At 37.9% G+C, this 21800-nt stretch overlaps 2 protein-coding genes across 4 annotated transcripts; both read right to left on the reverse strand.

Annotated features, from left to right (window-relative positions):
* Positions 1-1530: 1530 nt before the first annotated feature.
* Positions 1531-14449, reverse strand: clptm1 (CLPTM1 regulator of GABA type A receptor forward trafficking). The gene is made up of 14 exons (XM_029445910.1): positions 14295-14449; positions 10893-11032; positions 9303-9426; positions 8925-9083; positions 8641-8758; positions 8469-8554; positions 6774-6894; positions 6398-6642; positions 5852-5945; positions 5570-5760; positions 4612-4707; positions 4156-4291; positions 3099-3266; positions 1531-2840 (listed from the first exon to the last, which is right to left on the reverse strand). Exons 1-14 carry the CDS (start codon positions 14343-14345, stop codon positions 2560-2562), a joined length of 2010 nt encoding a protein of 669 aa, XP_029301770.1. The 5' UTR covers positions 14346-14449; the 3' UTR covers positions 1531-2559.
* Positions 14450-15209: 760 nt separating this feature from the next.
* Positions 15210-21184, reverse strand: tbcb (tubulin folding cofactor B). Of its 3 annotated transcripts, none has more exons than XM_029447053.1 (7): positions 21053-21184; positions 19503-19645; positions 19198-19341; positions 18609-18702; positions 18010-18201; positions 17433-17505; positions 15210-17266 (listed from the first exon to the last, which is right to left on the reverse strand). In XM_029447053.1, the coding sequence occupies exons 2-7, from the start codon at positions 19620-19622 to the stop codon at positions 17152-17154; spliced, it is 738 nt and encodes a 245-aa protein (XP_029302913.1). In that variant the 5' UTR covers positions 19623-19645; positions 21053-21184; the 3' UTR covers positions 15210-17151. The 3 variants fall into 3 exon arrangements, with proteins under 3 accessions (XP_029302913.1, XP_029302912.1, XP_029302911.1); XM_029447052.1 differs by lacking the exon at positions 21053-21184 and adding an exon at positions 20900-21044; XM_029447051.1 differs by lacking the exon at positions 21053-21184 and adding an exon at positions 20896-21044.
* Between the last annotated feature and the right edge of the window lie 616 nt (positions 21185-21800).

Raw genomic sequence — 21800 nt, forward strand, 5'->3', positions numbered from 1 at the left:
TGTTTTACTAATTTGAATATTCAACAACTTGAGACCAAAAGCGGATCGTGACCCATAAAAATACTTTTTGTTCCATTAAGTAATCATTCTTAACGAGCTTCACTGCACATGTAAAACTATTTGCAAACTATTTAAATAAGCCTCAATCCCATAACACACACCCACCAGGCAAGTCAAAACCAGCTTTTCCCAAAGAAAAAATAACATTAGATTGTTATCCTGGTTGCATCATGCCAAAATCTGCTGCAGCTCGTTTCCGAGAAATGGAAGTGGGAATTCCTATTTTCAAACTGCGACAATAATATCTCTGCACGTTTAGTACGTGCCCTTAAACAGTGACATTTTTGCAGTTTTCTATTTTTAATGAACGTTTACTGTGCTCAAAAAAATAAGTTGCTCAAATTTAAGAAGCGCAACAGTGCCACCTGCTGGAGACACAGAGGACAGGCGGTTTATAGACAATTGAAAGTGAAATTTGAAGTGTTTAGAGGAAGCAGTGACTCAGGGGACCAAGTAAAACATTGAAATAAATAGATAAACCATCTCAGCTGCAGAGGTATTAAATATAAAGCAGTGTTTTCCAACCTGTGAGATGATTCACTAAATAGTAAAGAAGAAACACTTTTTAACCTTTTTTTCCCAGATAAAATACGCAAGTTTTCCAAGACTCTAAAAGTTAAACTCAAGATTAGGGCATCCCACGGTTTCTGCAGATTCTTCATAAAAGGTGACACAATCTTACACATCTGCTTATCTGGTACTCATCCTTTGTATAGGTGAATGCTAACCGTGTCCAACACTATAATTTGGCCTCACATCCCTCGGCCACCAGCCTCATAACTGGACTAAAGATTAAAGAGTGTCATTACAAACATACATGTTGACAGAAATTCTGAAGCCAGGTTAGTCAGTCCTGGTCTGTGGAATATGTTTGACTCAATTCACTTTCAAAAAGTGCAGTAACTCCACTGCGTAACATTACATCCACATCCAGTGGATCTAGTATTTTGTGCCAGCATTACTCTAAGCTGCACGTCTTTCCACACCTGGAAGAGGTATTGACCATGCCCGCTTTTGAATGTATTTGAATTCACAGACTGAAGTAAAGCAGAAGCGATTTTAGTGCAACTATTTGCATAATTAAATGTATCCTTCGAGTCACCTTTCCAAGCAAAAATACCAAAACATTTACCGGTTTCAGCCTTTTGAGCGAGTGTATTGTTTGCTGGTCTCATTTTTTATTTCTTTGAAAATGTAATCTTTGAGTTCTGGACTTTTAGTTTGACTTTCATTATTTACAGTTTTCTGTCAAAACAAAACACTTTGTCAGGGAAAATAATTGCTATCAATGAAAATAGTCATCAGTTGAATATCAGCCTTCAGGGTGAAAGAGTACAAAGACTTAACTAGATAATATGCATGCTTTATAAGCACACAAATAAACCATTTCCTGTAACATCAATATAAATTGCAAAAATATTGTTCTTGAACCCAGAACTAGAAAGAGTAACATAAAAAAAGCGTTGCATAGACATTTTAAATCACACTCGAGTTTTACTATAAACATGAATGAATCAAAATTTAATATGTACGAACATGGAACCCTCTTCGTTTCAGGATTTACAGCACTCAAAATTAAAAAGGAGAGACACTGTAATTCTTACAGCACACACCTGACTGTCTCACCGTGTTTGTCAAGGTGATGTTGTTTGGAGCGTGAAACAAATCAGACGTCCGGCTGAGGGGTAAAATTAAAATTACACTTGCTAATTAGCTATTGTTAGACAGATTTGACAACGGTATTATTAACATGACAAGCTGAGATTCTGTACAGTTTGAGGACATACAAAAAGAATGTTTCAGTGACTAAAAAACAAAAATTAAGTCATTGACAATATTAATATATTTATATTAATACCAACAAGGCTGTTATTTTTTTTTATGTTCAAGCTCAGAACATTAACCAGTTGTTTAAAATTGAGGGTAGTAGTCGCCGTCTTGTGGGTAGTGTCCTGTAGGGTCGTCCATCTCGTCTCCAGTCACCACCTCTCTTTTTTAACCTCCTTCGTGTCTCAGGATCTCTCCAGTTCCCTCCAGCACTACTCACCAGTTTCCAGGCAATTTGAAACACGGTGCTCACATGGAATGAAAAGAAAAATTCACAAGGACCTACACAAAGAAAAAAAGCTGCACTTAGCCTCTTTTTCCCCCCCTGTATAAAAAGAAAATGTAACTGCGACCAGTTCCCTTCCAAACCTCTACGCCAAGACATAGTTACCCTCTGAAAAATCATACAGAATACAGTACATCACGTTTTGTTTTACTTCACTTGAACTGCAAAACGAGAGGGCGGGGAACAGAAATAAGAATTTACCAAGTCTACACTGAATATGATTTCTCTGTGGATCCACACAGAAATCAGAGGGAACAGTTGAACTGCATTTTTTTGTAGTGGCGTCCATGAATGCTAAACGACGATTCCACTTCCTGCCTAACTTCCACAAGTCCTCTTCGCTGCAGCGGTGAGAACCAGGGAGGCAGATAAGGGTGTTGTCTTGCTCAATCGTTCTTCTTCTCCCCCTCTGGTTTGTCTGTGATGGCGGTGGCTGCGTCAGGAGCAGCGTCTGAGTCAGGAGCTGCGGCTGCTTCAGGAGCAGCGGCTGCGTCAGGAGCTGCGGCTGCGTCAGGAGCTGTGGCTGCCACTGCCAAGATGTCCTGGGTGTCCTGGGTGTCCTGGGTGTCCTTGGGCTTTTCCACTCCACTGGTGCCAAACTCGTTGAACCTGTTGGGATCAACCCGATAGATCCAGCGCTGGTAAAGGTAGACGAAGAACACCACGTCTGCAGGAGAGGAAACAAACGTGTGAGAAACAAGCATAATTAAAAAGCATTATTCCTTCAATATCAATTTGTCATCTCTTTCTTTTTAACTGCTGAGCAATGATTGAAACCTGAAACCACCAACAGCAAAACACTGCACAACAGAGCATCATCAAGCTAAGAACTCAAAATAGATGTTAAATGGCTTTAACTCTTACAAGTTGTTTCAGGTGATTATGTAACCTGGTAAATTCATAAATCAGATCAGCAAAGACGTACCATCTCTGAGGCATCCTATCCTGTACATCATGGGCATCTTGATGACGAAGGCAAACAGGTCATCAATAAAGGTGTTGAGAGCCTTGTAGGTGAGCATCCTCCATGGGAGGTGGGCCACAGACTTCATTTTGTAGTTGATGAATAGCTGCGGCGTCATTGTAATGAAACCTAACAACCACAAGCAGAGATAGAAAAGGAAGGCAAGGGTTAGTAACAATTTTACACCAGAGGCAGTACATTAAAAAACAGGCGACAGGACTGAGTGAAGTCTATTAATACAAAGCACATCAGCAGAGGCTATTGGGAATTGGATACGCAACCATGATGCAAGTGTGAAAACATTATCTGTATGTACATACACTTAGAGACAGGATAATTAAGAGAGACAATTATAATAAATCAGCCAAATCTCTGGCCTTTAAAAATAGATACATAAAAAAGGAACAAAACCTGTTGTCAGCAGAGTAAAATCAATAATACATTTAGAGAATACATATTACATTTAATTCCAGGGAGAGTTCAGAATGAATTATACAAGAAAATATTTTGAATTTTACAACTACTACTGTGTGCCGCTTCATCTAAAATGATCACCCCGTTAACAAATACTGTTCATTACATTTTTTTTTAAACTCCTGCACATTATCTACCCGTTTCATATTTTTAAAATATATCTTTACTGGCTCAATGACAAACATTCACAGCTTTCAGCAATAATATTTTGTAAACTTCTGCATTTTTGGGATTTAATGTACTTTTATGATGCTAAGATTTTCAGTTAAAAGGAATAAACAGATCAAATATTTTAATGTATAGGTAATAACATGCTGTATACAACAGTGTTCCCTTCATCATTTCATGTACAGCTAACTCATGGGCAGATTATATGTAACACAGTTATGCTCTATTTTTTATGTTTTACCATTACGTCCCGTTTATGTGTCATCCGCCTTCAATAAACTTTCAACACCTGATATTCAATACAAACCATCCTCTAAAACAAAAAGGACACAATACAAAATGATAAGTAGTGGAGTATTAGTGGAGACATACTTACCAAAAGTTAACAAGAAGCCATACAGCATGCTGAGTACCCATGAGTACCAGCCTTTGTGCTCTACGTACAATAAACTGTAGATCGCATAGCAGCCAAACAGAGGGTAGAGCAGCCACGACAGGTACTTGAAGGCCATCTGTTCACAGTACGAGAAAAGGTTTTTGTTTTTAAATCAGAAACGGTAATAAGCAAACCAATCAGTAATAGTTTAAATAAGACATGCTTGTGTGAGTTATTAATCCCAACAGAGAAATGTGTATTCAGGCCTGCCCTTCGGCTCAAAAGAAACACTTGACCAACTACAGTACAGAGCTTAAAGAACTATCAGACGTTTACAGAAGTGAGTGCATGTCATCCATTATAAATATATTGTCCTCTTTATGTATTTTTGAACGCAGTGTCCTCTGAATGTGGCCAGTGTGAGGAGTGCTGCAGATGAGTATTGGTTTAACTTACATCGTCATAGATTTTGGTTGAAGACTTCACATATGTCGACTTGTCTTTGAATACCAATCTCGGCAACACTCCTGCGATTTTGTTCTCTTTGTCCAACTAAAGAAAGACAAACATAACTGGTTATTAGATTATGGTAATAATGGCACAACATGACGTAGAAATGTATGGATACAACAGGTTAGCATTTGGATTAATAAAAGGAAAAGTTGGTTAAACACGTGAAACTTAATATAATCAAATGCAATTGTTAGGATTCAAGGTCTCTTCTTAAGCCCATCTAGAGGAGTCTGCTGGTTTTCATTCAAACCAAACATAACACATTCACTGATTAACTCCCACTTGACTGGTTTAAGATGAAGTCATCAGTAATATAAGCTACATCAATCAAAACAATAACAGACAGTTTGGTGAAGATCGTAAAGTAGAGTGGGATCAGAGGAGTTGTTGGATAAAACAGTTTCACTTTAAATATCAGAGTGTCTCCGATGCTGTTCAGCGGACAGGGCGGGCTGCGAGCTGAGCTGCCACTTACGTTTGTTCAGCCTGTTTCTCTGACAACTTAAGATGACTAAAATTGTTAATTTGGTTAAAAATATATTGTTAAAAACTACTAAAAAATCTGAAAAGTGTATTGTAAAAATGTGGCTTACAACTGAATGAAAAGTCAATTTATGACAGCTTCTGACAGACCACCACAGCGCTGAAGAATGCGCATAGAGGATACGTGGCCATTGACAGGCGTCCAAATGAAATGAACCATTACCTTGATTGAAATTGTGGATTTCTCTAGGTTTGAAAATTGTTGGAAACATTTGGGATAAACTAAGTACACAACTCAACAACATATATAACTTAGTTCTAGACGTTTTCAGACATTTAAATGGAGAAAAGTTACATATAACTTTAAATACAATTAAACAATAGTGTGCATGAAAAAACAATTGTTGCTCTGACTTACTTTGACGTCCATGACCTTGGTGATTTTCCACAGGTCAATAAGAAGGCCGATGAAGACGCTGACCTGCACCACAAAGTTAGTTTCGTTGTCCAGGATGTACAGTAGCACCACCAGAGACTGAAAGACTCCAAATATGATGGAGCGCACGGAGAGGCCTTCGAGAGACTGTCTGCTGTTCCAGAACTGGATATCTGAAGAGGAGATGGTCGTGAGGGGTAAACAAACACAATGCAAACTATTTTTTGTTAAGTCCTCAATACAGACCGGCTGCTGTGATCTTACCATTCTTGAAGGCAAGAAACTCAAAGATGCTGTGCACAATGGAGACAACAATGGTGAGTCCCAGCAGGTACGGGTTGGTTTCCAAAAGGGCCACCTATACAAAGAGAGCGTTTAGAATTTAAAGTTACAGACGTAATACAATCTAAATGATTACGTTTGTCCACAAGTTACATTTTGCTGCAGCCACACACATATATATTATATTATATTATATTATATTAAACCAGTCTGGGTATCTGGAATAAGAATCATAAATGACTAATTACACTACAATACTATTGTGATACAATGCCAACAAAAATGATGGTACCCCTATGAAGTTTCTATGTAAAGCTTCAAATAATGATACAGCATACTATTCAATGTTCATTATAAATGGCCATCAGTTATTTCTCCAATGTTTAATGATCATCATTATTATTGCAACTAAACATGAAGGAACTCAAAAGCAAACCTGCATCAAAGAACCAAAAACACATCCATCTCATCATTTCTAATACAATTCCTTTTTTTCAGCTTTCTGTCTCTGACCCCTCGACATCTTACCTTGACAGAGTCTTGGTCTTCATCAGACTGGTCATAGGTGTCCTCGGGTAGAAAGTTCCACGGTGAACGTGCATTTTGGGCAGCGTACAGCTGCCAACGCCACAAGGACAGGGGGCAGTAGGAGAGGCGCAGTGGGAGTGTTGTCAGGGTATCGTTGATGGGATAGTGGTCCTTCTGAAGGTTCCAGTAGTCATTGAAGTACACAATGGGATAGTAGTCGCCACTTACAGCATCAAACTTAACATCTGGTGAAAGAAGAGTGGACATGTCAAAGATGGTTCGACACAAAAATCATTGAGTACTACACCTGCTGTAGTAGTTGGGACCTTTTAAAATGTACAGCCATGTGCAAAAAATATGAGAGGGAGGAACTTACGTTGATCTAGAGGAGGGGGAACAGAGCCCTTGACCCAGGCGGTGTGGTCATCCACCATGTTGATGGTGAGGTTGGGGTGCCAATGAGAGATAATCTCCACTGGACCATGGCTCTCCGCTCGCTGTGAGGGAACATATTTGATATTATAGTCTGCTTTTTCATTTATGGCCATCAAACATTTCAATTTGCTTCCAGCTGATCTTAAAAACGTAAAAGCTTTCATTCTGTTTAGTGTGCAAAAATGGATATTGAGCAACCAATCATGGAGACATTAATTTGACCTCGATTCAGGGTCTTTTTTTTTTTTAATAATTGTAATTCTATAGTTGTACTGAATAAATGTGCTGGTATTAATATGTTGATGTGTGCTCGAGGATTTGTCTGTAGAATTATTAGTGTGATAGACACTATGTAATGGTGTTGATTGTAAATAAATGTTTTGGTGCCTGGTGATTGTTGAACTATTATTTCTATTGATTATAGGAACAATAAAAAGTCAAATCTTTGATTTTTCTTAGGAATTTGATTTTAATTTTGGAATTTGCATCTATATTCTTTGCTCACAGGCTTTCCCAGGATTAGCAACAATCTGTAAGATGTACTTGATAATCAGTCATAACATGAGGATAACAGACCGTGTACTATAGCATGACCAACACTGGATTTCTGAGGCTGATACAGAAATTGATATTTTGCAGTTAACCTTGATTGGTTTTGTTATTGTGAACAAGATGCGTACAGTTGAAAGTCAGTCCTCTCTGGTGGACAAACTATGCAGCGTTAAAATGACTTCAAACCTAGTTTGGCATTTCTTTACTGCAATTACCGTAATTTCCGGACTATAAGCCGCGACTTTTTCCCCATTTTGCGACCCTGCGGCTTATATAACGGTGCGGCTTATCTATGGATTTTTACAGCTAACGGCCACTAGGGGAATTCCTAAATCTATGGATTTTACAGGTTACAGTCCACCGGATGCAGGGAAAGAGCGCGCAAAAGTAGCGAGTGGTACGAGAGACAGACGGACATTACGAGAGCGAGGCAGTGTGTGAGACACCCTCATTATGGAAATATATATATTTATTTCGAGGAGTCTTATTTTGTTAAATATGCTTTTATGTTGATACTCCTGAAACCGGATACTCCTGAAACCGGCACTTTCTGGGGGTTCGCGCCACTTTTTCGGGAGACGGAAAGAAGGATACGCTGAAGAGAGGTGTGCATGTCCAAAAACCCCGACTGTGGAGTTACCGTATGATGATGACTTCCATGTGTTTCTTCTGTTTCAACGGTAATTTATGGACAAATTAAGGAAAACACCAACGGTCAGAGACAATAAATGCTGATTGAACAGGCAGAAGTTCTCCATCGTTATTTCCTGGTTCTACACAACACAACGCAGAGTCGATCGTGGTGTCAGCTACAGACCGGCTACATACACATCAGTCAATTTAGCGTCTGCGGCTTATAGCCCAGTGCGGCTTATATATGTACAAATTAGTCAATTTAGCGTCTGCGGCTTATAGTCAGGTGCGGTTTATAGTCCGAAAATTACGGTACTTGTTACTCATGAGCCGACATTTACACTGATACTGATATATCCACAATATGCTAATACCTGTGAAATATTGGCCTGAACTATTTATTGGCAAAATAATAATCAAAAGTTATAAAGTAAAACAAAAATATATCAACCTTGATCACTTCGGGATCTGCTTCCGTCTCTCCCGTTAGCAGATTCTTGGTCTTCATAAACTTTCTTCGCTTAAATTTATTCAGCACTGAAAGAGTAAAGTAAAAGATTAACACTTAGAAATGATCAAATATATTATTGCAACCGTTTTCTGAGTTTTCCACATGCTCTTACTTCGTGTTGAATGAACCGTTGCCAGTCTGCGATACTGCCCCTTGCGTTTGGGGTCTGGATGGAATCCACTTTTAGTGAAGTAGACGTGCATGTATAAGGAACCGTTCTGCTGCAAATACTGCAAGTACACACCAAAAAAGAAGAAATATTTCAGACACATCACACATCTGTCAAGTGTATTACTTTCCTGTGGTTCACGGACATCTACCTCATTTTCTTAACTAATACCTGTTCCCTCTCACCATCCATCTACTGTCCGTCACCTCTCTCCCCTCCATTCTCACCTCTGGGATTTCCAACTCCTTATGGTGCTCGTAACAGCCGTCCCCGTTCTCCCCGATGTTCCAGTCTCCATAGACCAGGTCCCTGTGGAACCAGAAAAGGGCTTCTGTGTTGTTGAAGTCAGTGAACACCTCGTCCGGGGACAAGTACACGTACAGGTCCTGCAGACATGGTGAGAAAATAAAAAAGTGTTTATGACATTACAGAGTCAGGGGATAGCGAGCGAGTTAGTCTGAAAGGGAGACATAACACAGGTTTGTTGTTGAAATACTTCAGGGGATCAGAGTGTGAAGGATGTTTAAGAATTAACAGCTTTAATTCAATTATCAACAGCTGGCCATGCAGATAAAGGAAATAGACGGATGTTGCTGGTATCATACCATGAGGGTGTCCTTGGGGAACAGGTTCCTGCTGGGTACTCTGGGTGCCCCGGCTGGCGTGTTGGGGTCTGGAGTGGACGGCCCTCGACGGAACCAGCTGCTGATCGCCCAGATTATAAAGATTCTGGAGGAACAAGTGAAAATAGAGTCAGAGGAAAAGAAGATTTGGTAAATAGGTAGTTGAAGTCAAAGATAAGAGGAAAAAGAAAGGACAGCAATAGGGATGATGAGTTGGATTATTACTATTACACATAAAAATGTTCGTTTCATTAAACTGGGCTGTCCATGCTGTAGAAAGGCGCAAATATATATTTTTTTTATAATTGGTGCTACATGACCAGAGACAAAATGACTGTGGTATTCCAACCTCCTCAAAAGGTAAAAAACTTACAAACAACCAGGACTGCACTGGACTTCACTGGCTGGTGGTGAACAACTGTCGGCTGTTGTGGCCTCTTCCTCCTCTATACTGCGTAATTCCTATGCACTGTATTCTGGCTCATATAAGTAGCCCCTAATGTACGACTCCAGCATTACACTATGCTTTTCTCTCCATGGAGGCAGCCATATAAAAAAATGCCGTAGCATTACAGTTCATCATCACAGTAGTACAATCTGTAGTTTGATCAACAACAGTCTTTGAGCCGGCAAAAGTCCCATTGTATGACGTGAAACAAAACCCTTTGCTGACAAATGAGCGGGGAGCTCTGGGTACAAGGAGAGAAGTTAAACATTGTTCATTATCACATTGTAATGTTTCTCTTCTATATCTGAAGAGCTGCTACAGGAGAGCAAAACCACAAGGTAGCTAATCTGATCAAACTGTATCCAGTCAAACAGCATTACATTCAGACTTTAAGAGACTTTTTTTCTTGCATCACTAAATCAGTGACAAGTCAAAAGACAAACTTAGAAGAGAGTTCTCTCTTCTGTGAAATGTTCAAAACTATCAAGGAACAACTGCCATGTTTTTCAATTTTTATCAGTCTAACTTCCGATTGTGGTTTTGTTCAATGAATACTTCCCTCTTTCGTGGGGATGACGACAGTTTCTTGTTCTTCTGATATAGTAAAATAATGAAAGAAAATAAATAATAATCACACTGTGGATTACGCACACTTACTTTTTCAGTAGCAATGATGTTTGCTTGTGTAAATTTTACCTGATGCAAGTCTATGGACCAAATGTCATTATTAAATGAGTACAAGTCTTGTTCATCCACCAGTCAGAAAGTAGCATTTACTGAACTGTCCATTGGACAAATCACTGAACATTAAGTGACCGTAATTATTGAGATCCGACTCTTGACAACCCACAAAGTCCAGGCAGAACACATTTATCATTGGGGCTGTACCACCAACAGATCAATTAATTAAATATTTGTCTTATTCGTCTGTGCTGCAATTTGCACAGAAAAAGATGAGCAAACAGATTTTTAAAAAGACCAAATTTGATTAAGGGCAGACAGACTATAAACTCTGCACAGAGATCTGGAGCAGAGTGGATTCTTATGGATTTTGACACCCCCATATATCCATAGCATCAGAGTAAACCTTTATCTGTGTCTACCAGATTAAAAGAGAAACTCACCTGAAGAGCACTCCTTTAATGACCTGCCATGCATTAGGTGGTGGTTGCGGCTGCGGTTGCTGCTCCTGAGGATCCTGTGCATTTTCAGCAACCTGCACAGCCTGGCCATCTTGTGTTGCAACAGTCCCATTGCTGCTCACCTACAACCATACAGACACACGGTCAGTGTAGCCAAAGAAAGTCACAACGATAGCGCAATGACATTATGTGATGAAGCACGTCGTCAAACAAGAACAGCTTCGCTGGCAGTAAAAAGGAGCCACTCTCACTGTACTTTACTGAACGCCTAACGTGGTGATTTAATGATACAGCATAAAACTACAGGGGACAAATTCACCATCAATCTACAGTCGAAACTGTGAGTATATCGTGCATCTTTGAGGATTGAAGGTGAAAACACAATTCATACCAGACTTTTGTTATGCATTGACCTCACATAATTGATTAAGTGCTCAGCCCTCGTGTTTTAAAAGCAGCTTAATCACAAATTTCAGACTGAAGTGAGTGAGGTAATAATGGCAAATACTTTTGTATTGAAATATACAGTATGCTTGACAAATAACACACATGGCAGATTTTAAAATTAATTGGCAACCATTTTAATAACGGATTAAGAAAAGATAAAATGCCAAACATTCTCACTCCAGCTTCTCAAATGTAAGGATTTGCTGTTTTTCTCCATTTATAGAATAGTAAGTGTAAATAAATAAATAAATGTGGGTTTAGACAAAACAAGCTATTTGAAGACTTAACATAGGGATCTGAAAAACTGAGGCAGGCATTTCTTTACTATTTTCTGACTTTGTATAACATTTATAATATTTTATAAAAATAAAGAAATTCAACAGATTATTGATCAAAATAAATTGTTAAATTAAAAGGACATATAAAAATGACATATGAGGGCCGATCAAGCTGAGACATTTAATTTCCTTGACCTAACAGAGCCTTAGTATCATGCGAGTAACAACATATTGAAGATCAGTCAAATCTGTCATTCGTTTGCTTCAGTGTCTCCATGTGGCCCCCCACCCCTCCGGCAAGGCCGCATTGTATTCAAGTGACACAATACACAAGCGCATGCCAAGTCATGAGACTCATTCACTATCTAAACATCGAATCTCCCCCATTGTCACCAACACAAGAAAGACCAGAGGTTGGGCCTGCAGAAACAGCACTTGAAGGTAAAAAATGTTTTCCGCTCAGCAGGTTATTAACCAAGAAGGCCAAGAAATGGCTGAGTGAACATCGTAAATGTTAAGGTGTGCGATAAGCCACTGGCCTACCAACATCACAAACTGAATTTCAAGGCCATGAAGAGGCTCAAAATAGAGCTTTTCATCCTCGCTTGCCATGTCCTGTTGTGTTATAATAGTGGAAATTCTATTATCAGACACATACATCTCTGTCTCCTGGTGGGATCAACGTAATAACCACTACGCAGACGGAACATCAATATGCTCAACATGAGGAACAGGGTTATCTGTTCCAGCTCAAGATAATAATTTACAATTTCACATACTGAACAAGGATTAACAATTAACCATCTATTCAGGGTGCAGAGTAAATGCAAAGGGCCAACAGTTCAGATAAGTCAGTCTTTCACAGAAGCCGAGATTGCTTTGGTAATGTTTATCACACATGGTGACAGTAACTACTACAGGAGGAAGCAAGTTAATATGCAATATTAGGCATATAAACAAGGATGAATGAAACAAATCTGTTGAATGCGTGTCAATTCCTAATGGCTAAACATGCTTTTTGTCTGTGCTACAATGCTTATCAGCCAACATTAAAGATGGCCTTTCCACATTAAGAGGACATATAGTGCAAGGAAAATTCAGATGGATGTTATTTTAGACACAAAAAGGCTGATTTTATCATATGTGTTGTGCTGGGGCCAATACAGTTACATCTCTACGAAGTAGAACTATTAAATAAAAACTAAGAAAATAAGAAAACCACTAAAAAGTAGCCTCATAGGGTTTTCCCTAGATTAATACCACAGAGATTTCCCTCAACTGGTTCACAAGCAGTGGGCCTCGAGAGAAACATAACTACCTAATTTAAAACTAATAATCGCATTTATCCTGACATAGCAATTTTATTACAAGAAGAGACACTAAGCACATGTTGTACCCTTGCCCTGGTTTCTGCCACATGTGTATTACAATTAGATTTTAAATCATAGAGATAGGCATCAGTTATTCTGGTAGATAAATCCGTAGCGATCTACACAAAACCAATTTTTTTTAGGATTTACAAGACATTAAGAAACTAAAAACAATTGTTTCCTGAAAAAAAAACCAGTAGGCTTACATGTTTCTCATCAACCTACTTCTGGGTTTTTTAGTCTTTGATTCACCTATGCTCAGCTCTGAGTGGCATGGCCTGGGACTAAAAAGAATACCCTAGAATCTAAATTTAAAACATAAAAGAAACCAAAAATCAAGTTTTACTCAATTCTGAAAAGACTCAGTGATCAATCATGAGTGAAAGGACAAACAAATACTTGGTCTTTTATTAGAGTAAAAGGTGCCAAATATGTGTCACATGCAACAGCTTTACTGTTGGCTTGTTTGATCATATCAATATGTAATAATAATGTTTATTTTTATTTTGGTCAAAGACAGACTTTGAATTAAGAACAAGGGAGATCCGTGGTTTGCCTGTGCAAAATGATGATTCACTATGACCTCTGGTAACTTGTGACATTTGTCAATCCGGAAATAATTGCTAGCTGGCTCGAGAGATACCATCTTTATTACCTCCAGCAACCGCTATTTAACTGTTTAAGAGAGCATTTTCCAGGGTTAGCCAAAATATTTTGAGGTCTACACCTGATTCATCTCACTTATCAATGTTACAAAGATGAGCCGACAGATAAACCCTTACGTGAGAGGCGCACGCAATGTACATTGAGCCCACAGTTTTCCCTGTAATGACTGTAGATAAAAAAGGAGGGTGACATGATTTAACAGTGAATAAGAAATATGTGTGAGCTGCTTGAGACTGGCCTGGCTCCTGAAGCCGAGCTGCGTTGTTGAGGTTCAGGCCTTGTGAAAGCTAACTGACACACTGCAGCAGTCAGCTGCCTCACACCGACACACATGGAGACAACGAATTATCTTATCACTTTTATGTAATTGTATGTTTTTAGTGAGATTTCACCGTCAACACTACCGCTCTCACTCCGCTAACAGGAAGGATTTTTCAGTTTACGGCAGGAGGGGGTCGTTTTAAAACCAACCGGCACTGACAACGTCACTGGGACTCGTGTAACGATCGGTAAAACGTTTCAATGTTAATGGCCCCACACCGAACACTCAAACAGATAAAAACGGCCCCTTCCCATGGACGTGAAACAGTAAATAACATGATGAGAGTGTCATTCATTTTTACCTCGCCGTTGCTCACGGTATCTTTATCCGCTTCGCTCTCCTGCGTCGCCATCTTTCCTTGTCTCTATCGCGCACACACCACACCACCACACTACTGCCTGTGAAAACTGCGCTGCGTCTCGCGAGATGACAGTTTGTTGCGTCATTGCAGTGACGTCCGTCTTCAGGGGAGTGATGAAAAATGTGAGGCTGATAAATAATGTATGCTTTTTGTCCATTACATTTTCTCTTAGTTTGGTGGCCTGAGCTTTATTTTAAGATTTAACAATAATATAAAAATATCTGTATTCAATAAGTAGGTCCTTAACTCTATAAGTACTGTACTTCTGTACAATGTTGATGCTAGTTAATGCTATTGGGGATACAATTAGTATGCTGCTTTTCAGAGGAAAACACTACATCTTTACACTACACTATATAAAGTAATAAACATCAACCAATTACAACATTAAATGCTGTGGCTGCCTATATGTTAATTCATCAGTAATATCATTCTAAAAAGATAACATTTAGAAAATGCCCATACTGCATGAGAAGTTTAACTTGATATTTAAAGTATACCTTTCTGATATTACTTCTGTACCATGAACTTTCTGCATACTGTATATTTTCACTATAGCACCGTGTCCTGTTTTTTTTTTTTTTTTAATGTAATGTGTAGGCAAGTGTGTGATTTTTTACAAAGACATTCAAACTTGTTCAACAAAACAAGTCATATATCTTGAGAAAATAATTAAATAAGGATTTTCTTTCCTTTCAAAACGTTTTGCTTGCACTAGACATTTACGGCCCAATGTTATTTCATTATTAGTCAAGACAGTCGAAAATAGGCCAAAATCACATCACACAAATTTGGCACAGAGGGCATGAAAATCTGTAGAAAAAAACCCAGAAAAAACTATCTGATACACTCCTGTACTGGCAAATCATTTTTATTAATATGCATTACCCTTTGGCACAAAGTAACACCAGCACCTTAGAGATTAACAGTTTTTAAAAAAGGAAAAGAGAACAACACTACATTTTTGTGTGTAGTAATGACATTTCATTAAAAAAGAAACCACAAACTATTAATTTACATTTCTGTAAACTTTAGAGGATAAAAAATCATGTCAACAGTATTATACCAATAACATATAACAAAGCATAAATAAGGCATATCCTTTATTTTCCAAAGCTGAGTGTTGTGGTGATTATAAGGGAGAGAGGCAGTTAACTGGAGAGTGAACATTTTATAGTTTTTGTCTTTCCCTGTGTTTTAATCAATTACTTTGATGGCCAACCTCTATAGTAATCAAAAATATTCATATGATACATTGTAAGTACACTTTATACTTGCGCTAAGGATGGGAAACATAAACAGGTATGCTTTAGAGTTAAACATCTCCACCAAATGACTTACTTAAGCCACCCACCGGATCAAAAAACTGTTTAAAGGACATGAATAGAAAGCACTAAGAGATTGTACTTAACTGAATTACATTTAATGTGTCATGCTTATGTGAAACTGCAGGAATAAAGAAATTAAACGCTCCATTAGGATAGATTAAAATTAAATAAATAGAACAATTTAATATCAATTTCAGACTTACTGAACAGTTCAGATTGAGTTCTTGGAGACACATCTAAGGACATAATAATTGGATTTTGTCATTTCATTTGGATACAGGGGAGCTCAGTTTATACAGAGTACATCATTTGGATATATTCGATCAGATTTTAATTGAAAAATAGTCATATTGAGGATTGCCATTTCAAATGTTAAACCTGAAACTCTTTTTTATTTCAATATATGCAAGACACATTCAGGTGGACAGTTTAATTTTTTAACAAGAGGTATTTAGTCACAGAAGAATAATGGGCAATTACATATTATATCCACTTGGGAACCTCAACATTGAACACATTACATACAAACACAAAATTAAATTTAAGGAATTTAGTCGTTTAGAGAGAAATTATCTACCCTGGCAAACTTTCACTCTTATTCTAGACAGTGTATACTTATGTAGCTCAAAGCACCTTTGTTGCACTATGGACTGTGGGTGGAGATTCACTGATCTTTCCTCTTCAACTGTGAATTTCTTGTCTGCGAGTGATATACGGTGGAATGATTTTGCTCATTAAACTCTGATTGGAAAGTGTTTTCCAGTTTGACTCAATTGGAGACATGTAAGCAGCGTCAAATTAGGTTTGTAATACAAGTTAGAGAGACACTTTTGAAGTCATTACCAAAGTATTTCAGGTGGGATTTTCGCCTTGGACCTCTCTCAGCAATTAACATTCATCACAAAAATGCTCAGACTACAGTTAACTATAAACAGTTCTATACAATCCTCTTTGTATTAACCAATACAAACTAAATGAAGACAAATTAAGTTGGTATTTAAACTGTCAATACAGACTTTCAGATTACATAGATTATACCCATGTTAAAAAAGCTTGGCAGTAACAAGTACTACTAAAGCATGTAACTTAAATTGAACAGAAGTGCATGAAGTGAAGGACCACATATTGACCTTCAATATGCTGCCTTACATGCAACAAACCCCCTCCATCAAAGCTTGGTGTGATTATCCTGTACTATTATCATCATATCGAGCGAACCAAGAGATGTACTGCCTGACATTCACCTCTATCAGGTTGCGTCAGCGTCAGTGAGAGAGCTGTTGAACCTAAAAGGCCTTTAGACACCGCACTTTGGATCATGCCCTCCAGAGAAGCACAAAAAAACCAACAGAAAATGTACTTGTTACAATGACAATGACTTTCCATCATCTCGGGTTGGTGAATAGAAAACAGCTTGACGTTGACGCTCAAATTTCAGGACAGGAGAAAGTCACTGTCACATTACAGTCCTACATCTCATCTACACCGTAATCCTCCTCAGGAAAGTCTCCTACTGTCACACTCAGGGGCTTCACAAATCCACCGTATTTATTCTCACATTGAAAGTATTGCTTGCCTTCAACACTGTGGGAACAAAATGTAATAAAAAGACAGGGTCAAATGCAAAATCAAGACCAACATTGTGCCTAGGTATTTACATGTTTTTAAATAATAATAATAATAATAATAATAATAATAATAATAATAATAATAATAATAATAATAATAATAATAATAATAATGCTCTTACATTCCATCGTGCTTTCCCATGGGCTCATCGTACTTCAGACCCACCCAGTAGCCTGGCTTGAAATCTGTTGTACCTGCAATGAATATAAAAACATAGTTCTTTACATCAGGTTCTCTTACTCTTATTATTACAAGATCCACAATTCTCAGTCTGCATTGACTGCTGAAACTGACAACAGAGAGAAACCCCCATTTAAAATCAGATTTCTTTTCTGTTAAGTGAGATGACATATTTTAGGTTAATATGACATAAATGTGGGTAATTACAAGACATGGTATTGCTCTCTGAGCAAGCAACAACAAAAAAAGGTTAATCATAACTTCTAAGTTTGTACATTTTTGGACGGTGAAACAGATTCAAAATTAAACTTTAGGATGCTTTTATTCACATCAGATGAAATGTGAAGGATTTCTTTCTTCTTCAACAGACAGTAAATAGTTACAATTCAACCTACATTTCTTGCATAGGTCACTATAATTTACAACAAAGGCTGCTCTGTTGGAGAGTAAATCCGTCAAACTGGATTTAAACCAATGTCCTAAAGAAAGTAAACCAGCTAAGCTTTAGCCACACTTACCAACATACATGACTGTGCCAAGCTTCGTGGGTTGCCTAGGTACCTGCACTTTGCATCTGTTGCCAACAGAAATGGCATCAGCAGCAACCCTCTGTTCCTCCTCCCGAGCAGCAGTCTCAGCTTTCTTCTTGGCCATTTCTTCCTCGTTGAAGTGACCAACACGATGTTTCTTCATGAATGACCTTGCTGAATCTGAAGGTTTGGATTGTAAACACAGGATACTTCAAAAACAGACTGAATGCTGCAGAACATCTTCTATCAAATAACATTGGATGATTCTTTTACAAGATTTGTCAATGGTTAGCATACAGAATAAATCTTTCTAAATACCTATGATGAGGTATTGTTTTTTTGTCTATGACTGCAACTATAAATTGATTTTTTTCCAATTATTGTCTGGATCCACTGGCTACTTGTCAGTGGATCGACTTAATTATTAACAAATCAATTTGGCTAAGCTTAGCTGCTGCCATAGCCACATGTGGTCATGAAATTGGTGGAAATATGTAGTATTTGTTTAATACCAAAAGCATAGGAAAAGAAAGTTAATGCTATGAAAATGACAAATTGGACAGAAACTTAAGTATGTCAGACCGTACCTGTTCTCTTTTCATAAGACTCCTGTGAGAGTTCAAACTTCTCTACTTTGGAAACATCAGTGAACTCGTTCACCTGACCACTTGTATCAGTAACCTGTGATTTAGGATAAGACAAAGACACTTAGACAAAAAAAGACACCACCAGTAGTTTCGCATGTTTTAGCCAATAACTGAATTGCTTAAGCTTGAAACAAGCAAAGAAATGACATTATTGTCCTTTTGTCAACATTACATAATCGTTGAATAGTAATACAGTTATGAGCTGTAACTTTTTAGAAAATCACACTTGTTGGTGAATTTAAGTACCCATAAATATGAAAATTATAATTATTTATTAACTATTTACCACTACCTACGTAGCAGGGTTCTTATTTTAAAACCAGTTGGCAAATGTTACACTGCCAACCTGTCTCACTTGATGAAACGTGTTATTTTACACAGTTTGTTGTGCTAAAAATACATGTTATCTTATCTGAAGCAAATTTGTTTAGGGCTTCAGGAAGACATAATTATGTTTGGAGCAAAAGATCTATTGACAGTTGTCTGGGACACCATATTAAAAGAGCATTCAAACCGAACAGCTACATACGTGTATTCTGCAGTCATCATCAACATGATAGGAACCCAGCAAAGCTTCATTGTCGTCCATTTTCTGCAGGAACTTGTCAGAGACACTGAACAACTCCAGGTCCATGCTGGAGGGAGATGCACCCAAAACCATCTCCAATTTTCCCTAATTATATACAAACAAAAGATATTGTTATTGTCTCTGATAACATGAGGAATGTCAATATTAAACAATAATGTCAATATAAAAAAGTGTAGGGAACCCCAAGAGTAGAGCTAATGTGTGCATCTTTTGAGGTGTGTAATGTATGATAAGCTGAGTCTCACCTTCAGTTCTGCTATACTAATCCCTCTATTGAACCTGCGCTGCACCTCGAAGGAGGAGATGGTGCTTGTTAGGCGCACATTCACGATGGGATTGGTAACTACTTCCACTCCACCGTCCATGATGCTGGTTGAATTGGCAAATACTGAAAACAATGGACAATGTGACATATTAGCCAATGGGAGTAAAATTGATCACATAGTTGCACATAAATATTGTAAATAGGTAATTTCCTGGTGTCCTGTTGCTTGATTCTGAATATTAATGCCTGACAGTAAGTAAACTTTGATCAAGGCAATTTGCCATCAGTGGAGGAAGAAGTACTCAGATCCTTTACTTAAGTAAAAGAAGAATACCAGTGTAAAAATACTTCATTAAAAGTTGAAGTCCTATGTTTAAAATGTTACTTGAGTAAAAGTACATTAGTATTAGCAACAAAATGCACCCAAAGTACTCATTATGCAGAACGGCTCAATTAAAAGTGTTATGTCATTATAGAATATTATAATATTCTGTTTTAATCATTAACAAATACATGCAAGAACATGTTAATGTTAAAGTTTTTTCAACGTGGAGCCAATGTTAGATAGCCTGCTTACTCCTGCGTAGATTAGTAGAATAGTCAAAAATACTTTTTAATCGATAGTTTACATGCAAAAAATAACTTGGTGAATACTTGTTTATATTTGCCAAGATAAACGCTCTATAAGTGTATGTGCCCTCTCAAAGTAATGCTATGATGCTGGATGTTACAGGGACTTTGATAAATGCAAATCCCACTGTTCTGATCGCATTAAAAAAATTTACTCAGATATTACGCATCTGGAGGCATGTTCTTTATTCTATGAGAGTTTTCCTAAAATCTTACCACCAGTATGGGCACAGCTGTCAAGCTAACAGCTTGTGGAAGACAGTGGTAATGCGCAATGAGTACACGGGCAGAGTGCTCACAGTTAACGACGCAGTAGCCTACTAATTATAGTCCTGCGACAACCACAGATAATGCATTTCCCCCCTTTTCTGTCACATCATTAGATGTATTGATTGCTGTTATGTAAAGAGTATAGAATATAACAAAGAATGTTTTTAAAAATGCATTTCCACCCAAACTTTAACTCATAACATACCACTGATGTTACTTTCTCTCACATTGTTCTGTTACAAAGCACGTTATAATGTAATATAGTGGTTATGTTTGACTTTGGTCAATTACAATATTTTTCTTTCATGTTTTCATCCGTGATCATTTCACATGTCTCATTTCCCATGTTCGTATGTTAGCTAACGTTAGCTAGTTTACACTAGCTAGCCACAGACTGTTAGGGTGGCTAGCAACAGCAGACACGTTGGATACAATAAATACACACGTCTAGACGGAAAGGATGATATACTTACTAACAGATATGGGTTTATCTAGAAGCGCAGAGCAGATTACCGGAAAAACTATCCACCTTTCGAAAAAGAAGAGTCGCAGCTAAATGTTTATGATTTAGTTGCCTCGCTTGCTTTACCACCACGCCAAAAAAACCACGTGACCTCCCCGACGACCCACCTTGTGACGTCACACCATGTTACTTGCGCTGTATTTAGGAAACAAATTCTTTAAAAGTGATCCATTGTAATACAACACATTTTATTAATCTATATATCAATAATGAAAGCAGGAAACCACTTATATTATTACTAAATGCTACGTCATGGTCTCATACATCCCAGCTCTGGAACGTTCTTCTACCCCGCCCCCAGACAGGAAAACACCAATCAGATCAGGGAAAGCAAACGAAGACAACCAATAGCGTTACGATACGAAAGACCGGTAAATTGACACAATGGAAAACCAACCATCAGACAGGAGTGAACGCGACCGAAACAACCACCCAGTGGCGCTATCCTCTAGTTTAAACTGTGAAGTCCTAACAAAGTTTCCTTTTAATAAGGACTATTTTAAACATAAAACGATTAAATCAGGCATTTTTCCTATTAAGATCACGACTCTGTAATAAAAATAAATATTATGTGGGCCTATTTTATATTACTACAGGTTGTTTGACCTGATAATCAGCTTGATCTCAGGCTCAATAGATACACAGATACAAAGCTTACTTTATTGATTCTGAGGGAAATGTAGGCGACTATAATGACCAGCAAAGCCACACCGTGTTTGGGTCCATTATAATTTGGGCTTCTGTTGAGTAGTCTACATCTCCAGTACAATAAGCTGAATTTGCACGACATTAATGTTGTCTGGAGAATGAAGTAAGCCTATATTGTTATGAATAGGTTTGAGCTGTCAATTGTAA

This window comes from Cottoperca gobio, chromosome 13, assembly GCF_900634415.1.
Source record: "Cottoperca gobio chromosome 13, fCotGob3.1, whole genome shotgun sequence".
In the NCBI taxonomy this organism is placed as follows: domain Eukaryota; kingdom Metazoa; phylum Chordata; class Actinopteri; order Perciformes; family Bovichtidae; genus Cottoperca; species Cottoperca gobio.